This window comes from Chionomys nivalis, chromosome 22 (genome assembly GCF_950005125.1).
Source record: "Chionomys nivalis chromosome 22, mChiNiv1.1, whole genome shotgun sequence".
Classification (NCBI taxonomy): domain Eukaryota; kingdom Metazoa; phylum Chordata; class Mammalia; order Rodentia; family Cricetidae; genus Chionomys; species Chionomys nivalis.
Window position 1 is genome coordinate 19,062,892 of NC_080107.1, and position 15,671 is coordinate 19,078,562.

The following is a 15,671-nucleotide window of genomic DNA, read 5'->3' on the forward strand; positions in this document are numbered from 1 at the left end:
TTTCATCTGGAAGTAATTCTGCTCCTGAAGCTAGGATTCATTACAGCACCCCAACCCTTTGGTGAGATCTTATTATTAATACAATCCGTTTTAAATGCTACTATTCTGATTTTTATGAGTGACAACTGGCATTTCCACACGGTTCAACCTAGTATTTTCAGCCAAGGAAGTAAAACCGAATGCATCGAGTATCTTTTCTAAAATTCTAAATGAAAGAGGAATGCATTTCTTTATGAGCTGATGGGTAACATATGATTAACTGCTCTCCTTGGCTAGCACAATGCTTTGAACCAATACGTCAAAGGAACGGCGTGTCCTGGGTCGTACCACGAAAACTGTGTGATAAGCCAAGGACCTTCATCTGTCGCTGCAGCAGTGCCATGTCAGAGAGCAAGGAGATGAGGAAGGAGAAACACGAACACGGGCATGTCCTACACGAGTGTGACGGAATAGGTCGTGCCTTGGCAGCGAACTGTGAACTTGATAAAGGTCAAAACCTGGACTTGGCATTCACATCTCACAGAACTCGCTTATCTAGATGTTTCCAAACTGTCTTCCAATGTGTCCTGTTTATCAAAAGGCAAGTTAGAAAAGAGAAAGAAAGGGAGAAAGAAAGAAAGAAAGAAAGAAAGAAAGAAAGAAAGAAAGAAAGAAAGAAAGAAAGAAAGAAAGACACATACACATACACACACAAGGAACATCTTTTTGTTCTACTTGCTCCAGTGTGGCCACGTTCTGGGTTTGCAGCTCTGGGTCTGTTTGTGAATATATAGAAACTGCACTCAGCAGTTTGCATTCAGTTTGCTAAACACCTAAATGAACCCAACCCAAGGCAAGGCAGGTGTGGGCCCTGCAGGGATGTCTTGGGCCATTGCAGCAGTGAGTCATCCTCCTCGATGCCTGGAACATCAGTGTGTAGACCCACAAAGGTCATCACGAGCAGAGGTGAGCTTGAGGGAGACGTAGATACAAGACGTAGGAAGCAATAGGCTGGTGAGAGAACGAACTGAGTCACGCCAGAGGAGAGCTAAGAGGTCAGCGTTTGGGGAAGGCAGCATGAATGAAATGGTAGCCCACTGGATGCAAGGTAATCTCAAGGGAATTTGGACTCGGTTAATAATTTTAATTATCAATTAATTAATTAGTATAATTATGAATAAAATCATTAGTATTTTAAATGAGAAACCTGGGCAAACCCGAGAAAGACTGGACAAGCAAATTCCCATTAAGTATCACTTAAACAAAATAGAACTGGGTAACCTATTATTGGGTGTTCATTTATTTTCCTTCTTACAAAACCAAGACCCAATGATGTATGCTCTGTGGTAGCGTCTGTTTCATCATATATCCATGTAGGTGTCTGTATATATACACATTTCCTCCTTCTGTGGGTACGTACCAAACTACGCCAGACGAGAGAAATAAGACTGTGAACGTCTATAGTTTATACTTCAGTTTCTATTACTTTGGGGATGCATCTGGTGTCCGTTTAAGACTCATGACTCTTGGTATCAGCAAATACATCCTCAGTAGATTTATCAAGTAAAACTTGCTTCTTAACTATTTGAGGTAGGAAATAATAGCTGGGTGCCCACCAAACAATTGAGAGCATTAGTGAACAAATCCAATTGTAACATTCCTCACCACTGCTTAACTTCTTACTTGAAGGAAACTCAAGAGCATATTTTGCTCATTAACTATCTTTATGCTAATAAACACAAATATCTTTACAACTTTCAGGGAGACGCACAGGATTGAGCTGAAAAACAAATGGGTTTTGTACGTCTCTTCAACCTATCTAACAAATTCAGTTTAAACAATATCAGTGAAGCAAAAAGGAAAAGTAGCAATTTTATCTATGGAAGCAGAAAGTTTAACGGCCAGATACAAGACATTGTTGGGTCAGGTCAACAGGAGCAACCATTAAGAACTTCATTTGAAAGAACAGTTTCTATAAGAGAATGACTTTCCCATGGGCTGTGGGTAGCTCTTACTGGAATTGCCTGTGGTGTGACTGGTACTGTGGGTGAAGCTTTCCCTGTACATGAAAAGTTGAGGGTACAGAGAAAGATATTAAGTTGTTATGAGTCTTGGGATCAGAGAAACTGAAACTAGTCCCTATAGCTTGTGTATAATATTTGTCTTACGAAATCTTCTATCAAGTGATAAAATGTATGAGAGTGTGTCTGTTGAAGCAAGACCCAGATAAAAACCAAAATTTACCCTCCTCACCTTCCCCAAAATACTGCCTTTAAAAAAGCATGTGACCTGATTAAGAAAACTGCACAGTGAACACAGAAGACAAATCTTTCTTACTGCCACTGTTCATTTTAGAGAGAAGCTCTCTCACTAAGGTGGAGAGAGGCATTGGTCTATGGGTATAAAAATAGATGTTTAGAAGACAGTTTTCCATCATGACAGTTTAACTAAACAACAATAATATGCTACCCCTTGGGGTCTGTTACAGTTTCAGCTATGTGTTTTTATCAGGTTTACAATATCAGACACGAATTCTCACCTGTAGAAAGGGTATCGAATCTAATCAGACAGAGCTTGGTTGCCCCATGTCAAACAATTATGTCATGGTGGTGAATGCAGGGATGCCTCTCTGCTTAAAATGCGAAGAATAGGGGATTGTTGAGTGTGCAGCCTTAAACATGGTCTGTATGCCATCCCCTTGATGGACCAGATAACATTGCAGAAAGATCCGGTAGATAGGGTTGCATAATGCTGTGATACAGACATTTCAAGCTGGAGCTCACAAGAGCTGCAGTTGCTTGCACAATATTGGGCCTGCCAATGGCCAGTCACGAATAAGGAAGGAATCAATGGGGTCCTACCCATCCTGGCTACCGATGGATTCTGGGGGAGGGGAGAAGTTCTTATCTTGTTCTTGATCACTTAGATGGTTAAATGCAGTGGGTCACAAAACAAAAGATGTGAACATGGAAAAAGAATGTGTAAGGAAGAGTAGGAATTGACAAGGGTGGGTGAGTAACAATAACCAGGATGCATTGTATACATATATAAACTTTTTAAAGAATAAGTTTTATTAAAAAATAACTCTCAACACAAGTCATTAAGTGATAAGAGCGAAAAGAACATGAGAAGCAAATTAGAGGGGACAGAACAGAAGTCCTCATGAAAGAGCTGAGAGACAGAGAACAAAAACAGCTGACGCCATTACAAGGAACTGGTTGAGGATGAGGAGCAGAGGCAGGAAAGTCAAAGATGGTACCTGTGTTCAGTGGCAGATCACATGCCTGGATAAGATGTGTAACATGAAGGCCTGTTAGTTGGGGTTTATGTCCTGCCCAGTCCTCCAGCCGTTTAGTCCCAGAGAAAATCACACAGAGAGTCTAAAATAGGTTATAAACTGATTGGCCCATTAGCTCGGGCTTCTTATTAGCTCTTATCACTTATATTAACTCATTATTCTTATCTATGTTAGCCATATGGCTTGGTAACTTTCTCAGTGGGGCAGGTCACATCTTGCTTCTTTGGTGGTCTGGGCAGAACTCTGGAGGAATGGGCTTCCTTCTTCCCAAAATTTTCCTGTTCTCATTACCCCACCTTTACTTCCTGTCTGGTTGACCCGCCTATACTTCCTGCCTGGCCAATAAGCGTTTATTTAAAACATGATTGACAGAATACAGACAATTATCCTGCACCAAAGATGCCATCTGCAGGCCGTGGACACGAGCTGGAGAGAGTGCTTTGTCAGACCGTAGAGAGTTGCTAGTGCCAAGCAAAGGCCTTCAGGTGTTCCTAGAGGCAACAGAGAACACCTGAACAGAGAGGGTTGAGGACAAGATCACCAGGCTGAAAGGCGTTCTCTTGGTGGTACGGAGGAGGGATAGCAATGGAGAACCTGAAATCATGACACTTGGAAACAGATTTCTCAGGAAGAATCAACACAGAAGTGGGAGGAGACAAAAGTGATAATAAACATGATTTTAAGGACTGGCAAGGTGGTTCAGTGGGTAAAGGTGCTTGCTACCAAGCCTGAAGATGTGAGTTAGATCACAGATCCAGTATAAAGGAAGACAAAGAATGAGGGAAGCAATTGTTGCAGGGCATGCCCTCAGTTTGACTCATATCCCATGACATGTGTGTGCTTTCTCTCAAGCAAACACACACACACACACATACACTTACTTTAAAAAACAAACTTAAAAAATGACTTTAGCTTTTGAATGTAAGTCCCTACTAGTAGAATACAGAACCCCATGAATCTCACCAAATTTAAGACAGAGCAATGATAGAAACCAAGATCTCTCATGAGAATGATCAGCATATACCAAAGGTCTCTGAAGAACAACAGAACTGAGAAACGACCTGAAGGCCACAGCAAAGGGTGATCAGACCCTGTGCCATCCCCTACAGTAGTCTCTGGCCTCATGTACCTATTGACTTGAAATGAACACAGTTAAAATGAAATGTGCTGTAAGGTAGCATACTTTAAGAATTAGTACAAAAAAGATTATGGGAAGTCTAATTAGTAACATTTAAATACTGGTTAATGCTGAAATGATAATATTTTTACAAGTTGTGCTAAATACAATATGCCATTATAATTAAATTATCTTTGTCTTCAACCATGGCTGCTGGGAAATATGGTCACTGCATTCCTGTTGATATTGCTGATCTAGACATTCTCAACGAACCTCACTCGTATAATCGTGAACAAACTCACTTTATGCTTAAAGGAATTCTCACCCCACTTATATGATCTGAAATCTTTCAAGATATAGCTTGTATTCTGTGAGCTTATTTTAAGATTATGTGATCAGGTATATTAATTTATTCCAAACTTAGCTATTCTATCTTACTGAATATTTTCCTCGTTTTATTTTCCTGCCAACAGATGATGCGGCAGCTGATAGCCGCAGAACTTATTTGCTAGCTGATTATTTAAAGAATACATTTCGAATCAAGTCCTACTCCTTGCGGTGGGTGTCAGGTAAGGTCCATGAGATGGAAATGTTATATTTGTATTCATTCTAGTGAGCTTGGGCTGCCAAGTGCTTTGGGCAGTGAGAAAAGACAGTCCTCGTTTTCAAAACTCATGCAGAGTATTTGTTCTTGCTTAGAAGTTAAGGGGGGAGCTGGGCAGTGATGATGCACGCCTTTAAGACCGACCTCGGGAGGAAGAGGCAGAGTTAGGTGGATCTCTGTGAGTTCAAGGCCAACCTGGTCTACAGAGTGAGTTCCAGGACAGCCAGAACTACACAGAGAAACTATCTCAGAAATAGCAAAAATCAAAAAACAAAAAAACAAAACAAAACAAAAAAGCAAAGAAGCAGACAGGAGCAAACCGAAGTACTTCTTTGTTTTCTGCTATAAAGAGTTCAATGTGAATTGAAAATTTGATGTGAACGGTGGACACTGGACGGGTACTAGTACAATGTCCTTTGTTTCTATTTGCCCAGCATAGAGGGTTTATGTGCCCTGTGTGAGCTTAATTTTTTTTGGCAGCAACTTGTAATACTGATCCGGCCATTTTCTCTCTTTAGATCATGAATACCTCTACAAACAAGAAAACAATATCTTGCTAGTCAATGCTGAACATGGAAACAGCTCCATTTTCTTGAAGAACAGTACCTTTGTATGTTTAGTCACACACTTAGTTCATGTCTGGAATTCTGGGGACTGTTTTCATTTCCTTTCAAATCATGAGGACTCATTTCTCACCCTGTCGGACTCTGCGACACATGGTCCCGTGGATCCTCCTCTCCTTCTTGAAATGTTCCCCGCCTTGGCTACTTTTTAGTCTCCTTTGGTGATTCCTCCTCTGCCTGTGTGTTTGAATGTAAGTGTTGGGCTTTGCCTTTCCTCACCTTGGGTGCGCGGCATGTACTTCCTGGCACTGCTGTTTTTCCTCCGAGCGTGACTCTCTTACCTACCTTAACACTAACATCCCAAGACTGAGACTTCACTTTCCCAGAACCTGCTAGCCCCTCCGCAGCACCTGTGTGCCTATTAAAGTCAGCATCCCAAGCTAAACTAGTTTTCTTCCTGTCAGTACCCTAGTGTCTCAAGCCATCTTATTCTTGCTCAACTCCCATCTTGGAAATAATCACTCGGTTTTCCAAGTCACCCCAACTGAGAACTTTATAGTCTTTAACTTTCCCACCATCCTCTATAATTAGCTAAGCAACACTATTGAGTCCCTCTGCATGCCAACTATCCCACAGATTTCTATGCCTCCTGTGACTTTGTTGCTGGTCTGGAGATCAGACTGCTACCACCACCACCACCCCCGTTTTCCTTCTGATATCCTCCACATGCCACCAGGGTGTCCTGTGACAAATAAACAAAGTAGATATGGCACAGTCACCACAACATACCAAAAATCCTTAGTTGGTAGTGCACGACCTGTGTTTTTGTGACTTAATGTCCGCCCGTCTTCTGCCATGTTGGCACAGCCAAGCTGTATTACGATTGCACGCAACCCTCTAACACACTCTAGAGATGAGCCTTCTCTCTCAAGCTGTCCCTCTGTCCATGCTGCCCATCCTGTTCACAGAGTCCTATCTGTGTCCCTGTACCATGCCCCCCTCAGCCAGTTCTTCCCTTTCTGGCTTTCTAGCTGTCATCGTTGTCCCCTAACACCACTGCCATCTGTGTGGGTGACTGTGCTATCGCATCGTCACTGAACATTCTCAAGGCACGGTCCCTATATGCAGGGCTCCCTCTACCTAGAGAATGACCAGGGAAGGCATTCAGTTTTCTTTCTTCCCCTTGACCAACAGGAAAGCTTTGGAGATTCTATCAGTGATTATTCAGTGTCGCCTGACGGACGGTTCGTCCTCTTAGAATACAACTATGTGAAGGTAAAGAAAATTCTTTGTTTATGCGACATCTCCAAATGAATATGTTGTTTTATAACTGACTTCAACTATATGCCTATTTAAGGATAACTGACAAAAAAACCCATCCAGTCTGTATCTAATGTCATTTATAAATGACAAATCTACAGAGTATCTTCAAAAGAATGTATCTTAATGATTTCAAGTACTATAAGGCATAATTAATACATTAGGAGGGCAAACAATGTAGCTTAATAAAATTTATTATAGGAATTGATACGATTTTAAAGTAACTTTATGTATCTGACTTGTACACACAGTATCAGGTCCCATGTCCCCCTCTTTTCAGTCTATGTATATATAGTATGACCTTCAGTAAGTACTTGTTTTAAAGATGTTAACATCCCATCTAACCAAGGAGACTCTGGACAAGACACCGACAACATCCCAACCTTATTCAAACCAGTCTTGAATGAACAAAAAAAATCACACAAGTCCTACTGAGAACATCCAGCTCCTCCCAGTCACCTATGGAAAGCAGAGTTCTCAGACATTTGAAAAGATTATCATTAAGTCAGGCATCCTCTCCATGGTCACCCAGCTGAGCTTTTTGGATTATTTTACAGTTGATAACAGCTGTCAAGAGTAGAGAGTTTTAAGGTGGGGAGGAAGGACCAAAAACCTCTAGAGATACTCTATACTGAAAAACAGAATACAAAGGTAATGATTCTTACCCTTGACTTTTTTCCTGGGATAAATAATGTTGAGTGGCTTATCTCACAGACCAACCATGCTGGACTCTGGCCAAGTCAGCAGTCCCTCCTCTGTTTGCCATCTCAGGATGGTGTTGTCCAGTCATAGTGTTTACCTTGGATCTACTGCGTGGGATCTATTTCCTGCTTAGGGAGACTCCATGTTCTGCTAAACCCATCAACTCTAAGCAAATCAGATGCCCGTATCCCTTCTCCATGGCTGTTCTCAGTTTATGTGGTGGTGTGCCTAACTCGGTGCATTTTATTTAAATGCCTTAAACAAACTCACTTGTGAAAAATTTGAAAGTCCTGGTGCCTTCCTTTATTCTTGCCTCCAATCAATTCAAGCTTCTGGGATTAACTTGTTAATAGTGTAGATTATTCCAACGAGAGCTGCAAACTGATGGATGACAGTTATGAATGTTATACACTTCAGGGTACTGTTTAGCCTGCATTGACAAGTGTGATGTGGTGCACTATTAGATGTAGCTCCCTGGCTGGGCGCAGACACCAGCATTAGTGATGTGTGTTTTTATCACTGGCGTTTTCCATTTCATTGTGGTTTTTAAATCCTTCTGTCTACTCAGGCAGCAGTCAGTGTGTTTCCTTTACATTGTAACTTAGTTTATGCTGTGCCTGTGTTAAGCTGTATCCTCCAATGACAGCCCTTACACCAAACAAGAGCAGCGTGCGTAGCACAGCAGGGCCTTTGTGTGTGGACCTCAGTCTTCCATCTGGAGCATCCCATCCCACACTGGTCATGTCTGACCAGCACTCCTTTTTCCTGCTTCGTTTCAGAGTCATGTGGCTCTGCTTTTTGCTCAAGTGTCACTTGCCTGCCCATCCAAGAACCAAAGTACTTGCTATTGCTTTCTGATGGAGTCTTTTGTTTTTCCAGAATCCTTCGGTTTTCTGTCTTTATTAGCTCCTTTCCGGGCTGTTTCTGATCACTCTAGTATGGCTTCCCATCATTCCGGCTACCCCATACCCCCACATCACTCCATCTCGTTATCCTCTTTCATTTTCTTCCTAACGTTTGTGCCGTTTTGCTATTTCTTTGCTTATTTATTGCCTTCCATAGTTCTTGCCAGTTTTCCCATTTTTTAAGGCTCTACCATATTTCCAGCCCCTAGGACAGAACCACATAGTAGATGTTCAAGAAATATATATTAAGTAAATGCATGCTTCATTGCAAAACACTGAATTCTCAGGTAGCTGCAAACAGGGGACTGTGTCTTCCCTTTCTTCTTCTTTTTCTTTTTTCACTTCTGAGAGTATCCAATAGAATTTGAGAACAATAGCATCAACAGCTTGACAAACACCTTCACACATAGAAAGAAAAGGCTAATTTTATTGCATTTTCTTAGCCATGCATGGTCCCGTGTATTTTCACATCCTGCTCCATCACATCTTCAATCGCTGTTTATAAGTTGCAAATAAAGGCAAATGAGCAACTGAACGTATGAGCGAGTGGATAGGTGTCCTGCCATCTGTGTGGATGCTCCCCTAGCATCTCTCCTCACTGCCACACACTCTGGACGGAGCTGTGCTCCCTATTGTGTGCTGACCACGCCTCAGCCTCGGAAGTGCTTCACAGGCACCCGCCATTGATGCTTTTGTCATCTGGTTTTCCTCAAAGAATAAAACAAGTTTAGAAAGCAGCTTGTCTGTGGAAACTTTGGATTCCAGGGTAGGAGATGCTGGAGCTTAGAACCTTAAACATGGCCTTTCTTATCTGTGCATTTTAGCTTCTGCTTTAGAGAAGTCTTTCTCCCATTCTCCATGGCCATCATCCACTAAGAACGCAGCTTAAGTATCCTCTTTCCCACAGGCTTGATCCAGAGCCAAATTAGAAATGCACATTTTCTTGCCTGCCTCCATCACTGCTCTTGGTACATATTACTAGGATTTCTTTATTACAGTGCATGTTCTCATGTTCCTTGCTCAGTTAGGATCCCATTAGTGGGAGCAGTATCTGGTCGGTGAGCACACCAGTGTTTATAGACTAAGTAGATTGATAGTAGGTGAGCACACAGTGTGTATAGACTAAGTAGATTGATAAACCTACTTTTTTTATACCTCATGAGGATTTTGTCTTGATCTTGAGGTGATCTCAGTCTTTCTTAGTATTTCTAGACTTTACCACACCTTTTGGCTTTGGGAAATATTATGTTTGAGGTTGCCAAGAAACAAGCATGGGGTGTGTTGAAATAATCCAGGATTCAGGAAAGGAATGTATGACTTACAAAAAATGGGAACTTAATAAATAGGTGTTTAAATGAGGGTGTAGGAGATGAGAAGTGATACGTGGTAAGGTTAGGAGGCCTGGCCTGGCTGCATTTCAGCCCTGCTGCCATCTAGCCAATTTCCCTTTTATTGACGGAGCTTGAATTGTATTGTAGTTTGGTTTCTGAAATAGTACTGCGAGGTGTGTACCACAGTTTAGCTATCTAATGAGAATAAGACTCACTTTATTACACATGCAACTACTAGATAATACAAAGGCACACGCAAGGAATTTCAGAAGTATCTTTAATTTTATCCACAAATACCTATAGATGCAGTTTCTCACGAATGTGAGGGTGTACTTATATATATCATATATCTATCCCCTACCTGTTTTTGCTTAGTTTCCTAAAGCCTAGCATATTTCTCTCTGCATTTTCTATTAATTCATATAATGCTACGAAAATATACAGGGTTCCTTTCCAGTTACTGCTTGCTCTATAGAAATGGAATGTGAGATCATAGTGCCCCTCTTTCCAAGTCATAGCTCTACATCCTGCCTCATGGTCCTTTCCCAGTCTTCTCTATAAACATCCTGTACTGGAGAAGATCCATTTGTAGCAATGAAGGTGCCGATACTGATGCATTGGTATTAACTCAAGCCTGCAGTTCTCCATTAGAGTCCTTTGTGAATTGTGACAGTGTATAGTATGTATCCAACACTGAGAAGTTCTGGAGATGAGTGGTTTCACTGTGACCAGTCTCATGGGCTCTGCCTATTCTGTCCTCCCCAACACCAAGCATTACTGTCTCCGGAGTTTTGTCTATTCTAGGAAGTCACACTGTTAGTTCAGTATGTAAACTTTCTAATTGCTTGATAGTTTTTTTTAAAACCACTAAATGGTATTCTATTGCATTCCTATATCACAGCCTGTTAATCTATTCAACCATAATTGAAAGACACCATAGATGCTTCCAAGTTTGGACAATTCTGAATAAAGTTTCTGTAAACGTTTCTATGTAGGTTTTAAATATTAAGGGATTTACTGTAAAAATCATTTGGATTTTGGATTTTCTTTAGTTTTTCTGATTGATTCCCTATGTTTATTAGATGTAGGACTATATCAAAGAAATTTCCTTGTTTCTACATTTTATGACTTATTGAAAAAATGTTCATAATGGTCTCTCAACCTTTTAATAATTGTAAGGTCTGCTGTGTTGTCTCATTTCCATTTCTGATAGCGATTTCTTATCTTCCTGTTATGTTAACTATATCAAAGTTTTAACTGTCTTATAGACCCAACATTTGACCATGTTGAGTTTCCCCACTGTATGCATCTGTTTCAGACTATTCTTTCTTTTAGCTAACTTGGATTTAGTTTGCTTTTCATTTTCAACTGCTTGGCTCTTTAAAATTGAAGACACACATGTGTTAATCTTAAAATATATTTACAGATAGCTTTAAAATTACAGCGCTGGAGAATTTCATTATCATTGCACAAAGCATTAAGGATCCCTCCTTGTCCCTACCACTGACAGAATCAAAAATCTAAATATTTTAGAAGCCATGTAGGTGACAGGTGAAAATGTGAGTTTTTCTGAACAGACATTCCTACCATACTATGCTCAGAATAGTATCTCTCAATATCAAAACTGACACTGTGGTCCACAGAGATCCTGTAAAAGGCCCTTGGAGGAGGTGATGCAAAAGTGAATAAACTCTTCATGACATTTTACTCGATGATTTCAAGATATTTTCAATTCTGAAATTCTAAGAATTTAAGGGATGATAATGTGTGTTGAAATCTGAACTTTATTCAATAACCTCTTATCATACCCCGTCATCTTGAGCAAATGGTCAACCTGTCAGGATCACAGAAGACTGAGATGTCTGTTTTCTGTTGCAGCAATGGAGGCACTCCTACACAGCTTCATACAGTGTTTATGACTTGGAGAAAAGGTCAGTGTGTTCTCCCATCAAGACTATAAGGCTTTTCTACATAATTTTAAAGGATATCTCACAGGGAGTTATTCTTTGGGCATTATATCCTCTTATCTTTTCTCTAGACAGCTGATCACAGAAGAGAAGATTCCAAATAACACACAGTGGATCACATGGTCACCAGAAGGTCATAAATTGGTTAGTACATTTCTCCTGTTGTGATAAAAATGTTGGCTGAAATCTTACTTAGGCAGATACCACTCAGCCTGGTATAAAGTAAACACTTTGAAAGCCCACTCATTCATTATATTAGAAATATAATATCATTACCCAGAACAGCATTTTGTTAGCACAACAAAATAGAATTATTAAATGTTCTAGGTATCTTTTATAGAGTTGTTTTTTTCACTGGCAAAAAACAAACAAAAAAAAACAAAAACAAAAAAACAAACGCTTATTAAACTCTTTCATTCTGCTTGTGCTTGGATATTTTTGAGCCTCTCTTCAAAATCATTGTAGATATATCTCCTGTTCTATGGTCCTAGAGGAATGTTAGAAGCCGAAAGGAATTTGATTAGCAAGATGGGGCGTTTTCGGTAGCTGCACTTCCCTCTCTAAGAATGCAGCAACATTCCCTCTAACATCCTAAGCAAGAAGCACAAACATAAATCATCTCATGTAGGATGTGCTGGGTCTTCACGTACACTTCACCATCTACACAGTGGCAGCTGCAAGCCTCCTTGCTCACCACGTTAGGAGCTTTTTATTTATTCTTTCAAGATTATACAGTGTGTGCCTGGAATTTAGGAATGAGGTTTCTACTTCAATAGACTCTCTGTGGTTATCCTACTTATTTCCATAGTAGTCCAAGATTCCAAGATAAGACATACTGTAATGCGATTACTGATATCAATATGTTTTATCGTCTTTTTAGGCATATGTTTGGAAGAATGATATCTACGTTAAAATTGAGCCAAATTCACCTAGTCAGAGGATCACATTGTCAGGAAGTGAAGATGCAATATATAATGGGATAACTGACTGGGTTTATGAAGGTAAACACTAAATCTTTAATCAGAAAGTTTACAACTTCAACTACGTCAACACTGATATACTGAAAACCGGGGGTGTTTCAGTAAGATTCAAAATAAGTTGTGCACTTAAACATATCGTGGGATCTCTTTGGGACCTCACAGTGACACAGAACACCGAACTGTTCCTAGTGCTCTGCCCCCATTGTCTCACAATACCCCTCTTGTCTTGGGTGTTCTACCACAAAGAGCCTTTCTGTGTTGTTCGTCTAGCCTTACCAGGGCCTAACAGCATCCAGATTAACATCCAATGTTTCTCCAAGGAGGCCTGCCTAGCCCAGCAGCTTCCAAGGAAAGTGAAAATTTCCACAATATTAAAAGGGAGATAAGTATTGTCTGCAGTGAAATCTTCCACAATATTAAAAAAGAGATAAATATTGTCGGCACTTGTCAAATAGAAGGAAAGAAATTGCTTGTTTTTGAAAGGATTTGTGTTCATTCAGACTAACCTGGTACGAATCATGACTTCCTGTTTTTAAAGAAAGCAAAAATAATTTGATTTGGAAAGTTAAGTAAAAAAAAAAAAAAAAACTTAAAAAGGAATATTCTGTGTTTTAGGATAAAGAGATTTAGGAACTATTAAGAAAGCATTTTCCATGCATTGGTTGCCAAGATAAAGGCCATTTTGAGGCCATTCCAAATAATTCATAAGGGTGCCTCATATTTGCTGGAAAGCCTCATCTTTATTTCATCCTGTTATTTCTTCTTCAAAGTTAAAACATAGTTTAGCTCTGTGCTTTCCCCTAGATTCCTACTCAGCCAGAATCAAGTTAATTTAATGCGTAACACAGGACAACAAACAGAAATAAGGTCAAGAGAAAGACATGTTTCTATTGCCCAGGAGTAAGTGTTTGATTAAAAAAACACAATGTAATGATAAGTTCTTTAAAGTGGTAGACAGCCTACCACTGAGAGTCTTCCAGGGCCTTCAACATGGAGCAGATACTGCCTCCTCCCCAGCCTGTGGTTCTTCTTAGAAACAGCTGGGTGTCGCTGAGGTAAGAATCTAACCCACTCAGCCCATCTTCTCTCAGTAACTGTAAAGGGAGGATTTCATCCGACGTGTTCACAGCTGAATCACTGGATGCAGAACAACGCCCTCCGGCCTCCAAAGGGCCCTTCCTTTCACTACATTGTTAATTCGAGAAAAATACTCTCTGCTTCACAAATAAGTACAAATTTAAAAGTGGCCCCAATTATCCCTCTTCCAGTGTTTGAAAGTGATTTAAAAACTAGAGCCATACCCTAGTTACAGCGTTGTATAACCTTGCAGGTGTGTTGTGGATGAGAACCAGTAGACAGAAGTTCTAAGGAACGAGATCTAAACTCAGCATACAAAGGATTTCTGATGGGAAAAGTTTTGAGTTAGAGTCGTAAGGCTCAAGTTCTAGTAAAACATTTCACTTAATTTACCTCAGTTTTCCTCTCTATAAAAGAGTTTATGAGCAGATTCTTTTAGGAATCTCTGTGAAGACCAAGTTGGATGTGTTTATAAAATCCAAATCACTACATAAATGTAACTCGGTGATTCGGGTTTGAAACCCTCAAAGGGAGAGAAGGCTGCCACACCAAGGGCTAGGGTTTGTGAAATGAAAACTGCTGAAAACGAGACAGGTGTGAGCTGTTTAATAAATACAAGATGGCAGCATGCTCCCAATCCTGACAGGTCAATTCGTGGTTCTATTAATAGCTATGCGATTTAAGGTGATTTCTTTAAAATTCTTTTTAGCCCTGTCTTGTTCTTATCAACTGTAAAGTGGGTTATAACTATGAGTGCCTGGTATAATAAATGCCAACCATTATCAATTCCTGGCACATGGCACTCATCAAATGTCAGCTACTCATAAAGACAATTGTTACATTTCATTACCGCTACCCTTCTCTGCTCTGCAGTTGCTATTGCGGTTACTGAAAATGTATTTCCCAGAGGACTGGAGCAATAGCTCAGCGGTTTTGGTTTTTGTTTGTTTGTTTGACTTTTGCAAAGGACTAAAGTTCCATTCCCATCACTTACCCAAGCTAGCTTACAACTGGCTGTCACTCTAGTTCTTTCAGGGATCGGCACCTCTTTTCCTTAGCCACCTTCACTCGTGGGTGTGCGCACACATGCATGCGCGCACATGTGTGTGGGTGTGTGTATACACTGTGTATGATATATATATATATATACCCACATACATACATACATATACCTACATACACATAACTTAAAACAAAAATAAATATATTTTCCAGCTACATGCAAAGAGGTTTTAGTTATTCAAAAACTAATTGGCATACATAATTTCCTAATCCTAAGATTCTAGGATGTATGTTTTGATTTTTTTTTAATTTACCCGGTGACGTGATAAGTGGATTGGAACTTTCCACTGTCCACCTGTATGTTTATAGGTTTGCTATCATTGTAACAAAATGCACATTTTGTTATATTTTAAAGAAGTCAAAGTTCATTTTGACTCCTGGTTTTGGAGACTCGGTTCATGTTCACTTGGCCACAGGACACGTAGCTTTACTTCTGTCTCAGTGTGGTACACCTTGGCAGGAGTGGGTAGCAGAAGGGTTTCTTCACCCCACAGATACAAAGAAGCAAAGAGAGAGGAAGGGCCCGAGATCCCCATATCCTTGTCAAGGTCACAACCCCAACCATCATAGATCATCTCAGGAGGATCCAGCCATCCAAATCATCACCACTTCCCAGCCTGGAGATCCATACTAAGACACGGGCCTCTGGAGGGAGTCCAGATGCACGCCAAAGAATCTGGCTCTTCAGTTGCCTGTGGGCGACAAAGACTTGGGCATTTTAAGAGCCTGAGTCAAATGTCCCATGGATAGATCTCATTGTAATCAT

The 15,671-nt window shown here is 40.3% G+C and overlaps 1 protein-coding gene across 1 annotated transcript in view; it reads left to right on the forward strand.

Moving 5' to 3' along the window:
- Dpp4 (dipeptidyl peptidase 4) overlaps positions 1 to 15,671 on the forward strand; it is a 78,595-nt gene that overhangs the window by 19,555 nt on the left and 43,369 nt on the right. Inside the window, exons 3-9 of the mRNA XM_057754952.1 lie at positions 3,191 to 3,196; positions 4,868 to 4,963; positions 5,517 to 5,608; positions 6,756 to 6,836; positions 11,698 to 11,750; positions 11,858 to 11,930; positions 12,667 to 12,787. Of these exons, the coding sequence (XP_057610935.1) occupies positions 3,191 to 3,196; positions 4,868 to 4,963; positions 5,517 to 5,608; positions 6,756 to 6,836; positions 11,698 to 11,750; positions 11,858 to 11,930; positions 12,667 to 12,787 (522 nt within the window). The remainder of the gene's footprint in view (positions 1 to 3,190; positions 3,197 to 4,867; positions 4,964 to 5,516; positions 5,609 to 6,755; positions 6,837 to 11,697; positions 11,751 to 11,857; positions 11,931 to 12,666; positions 12,788 to 15,671) is intronic.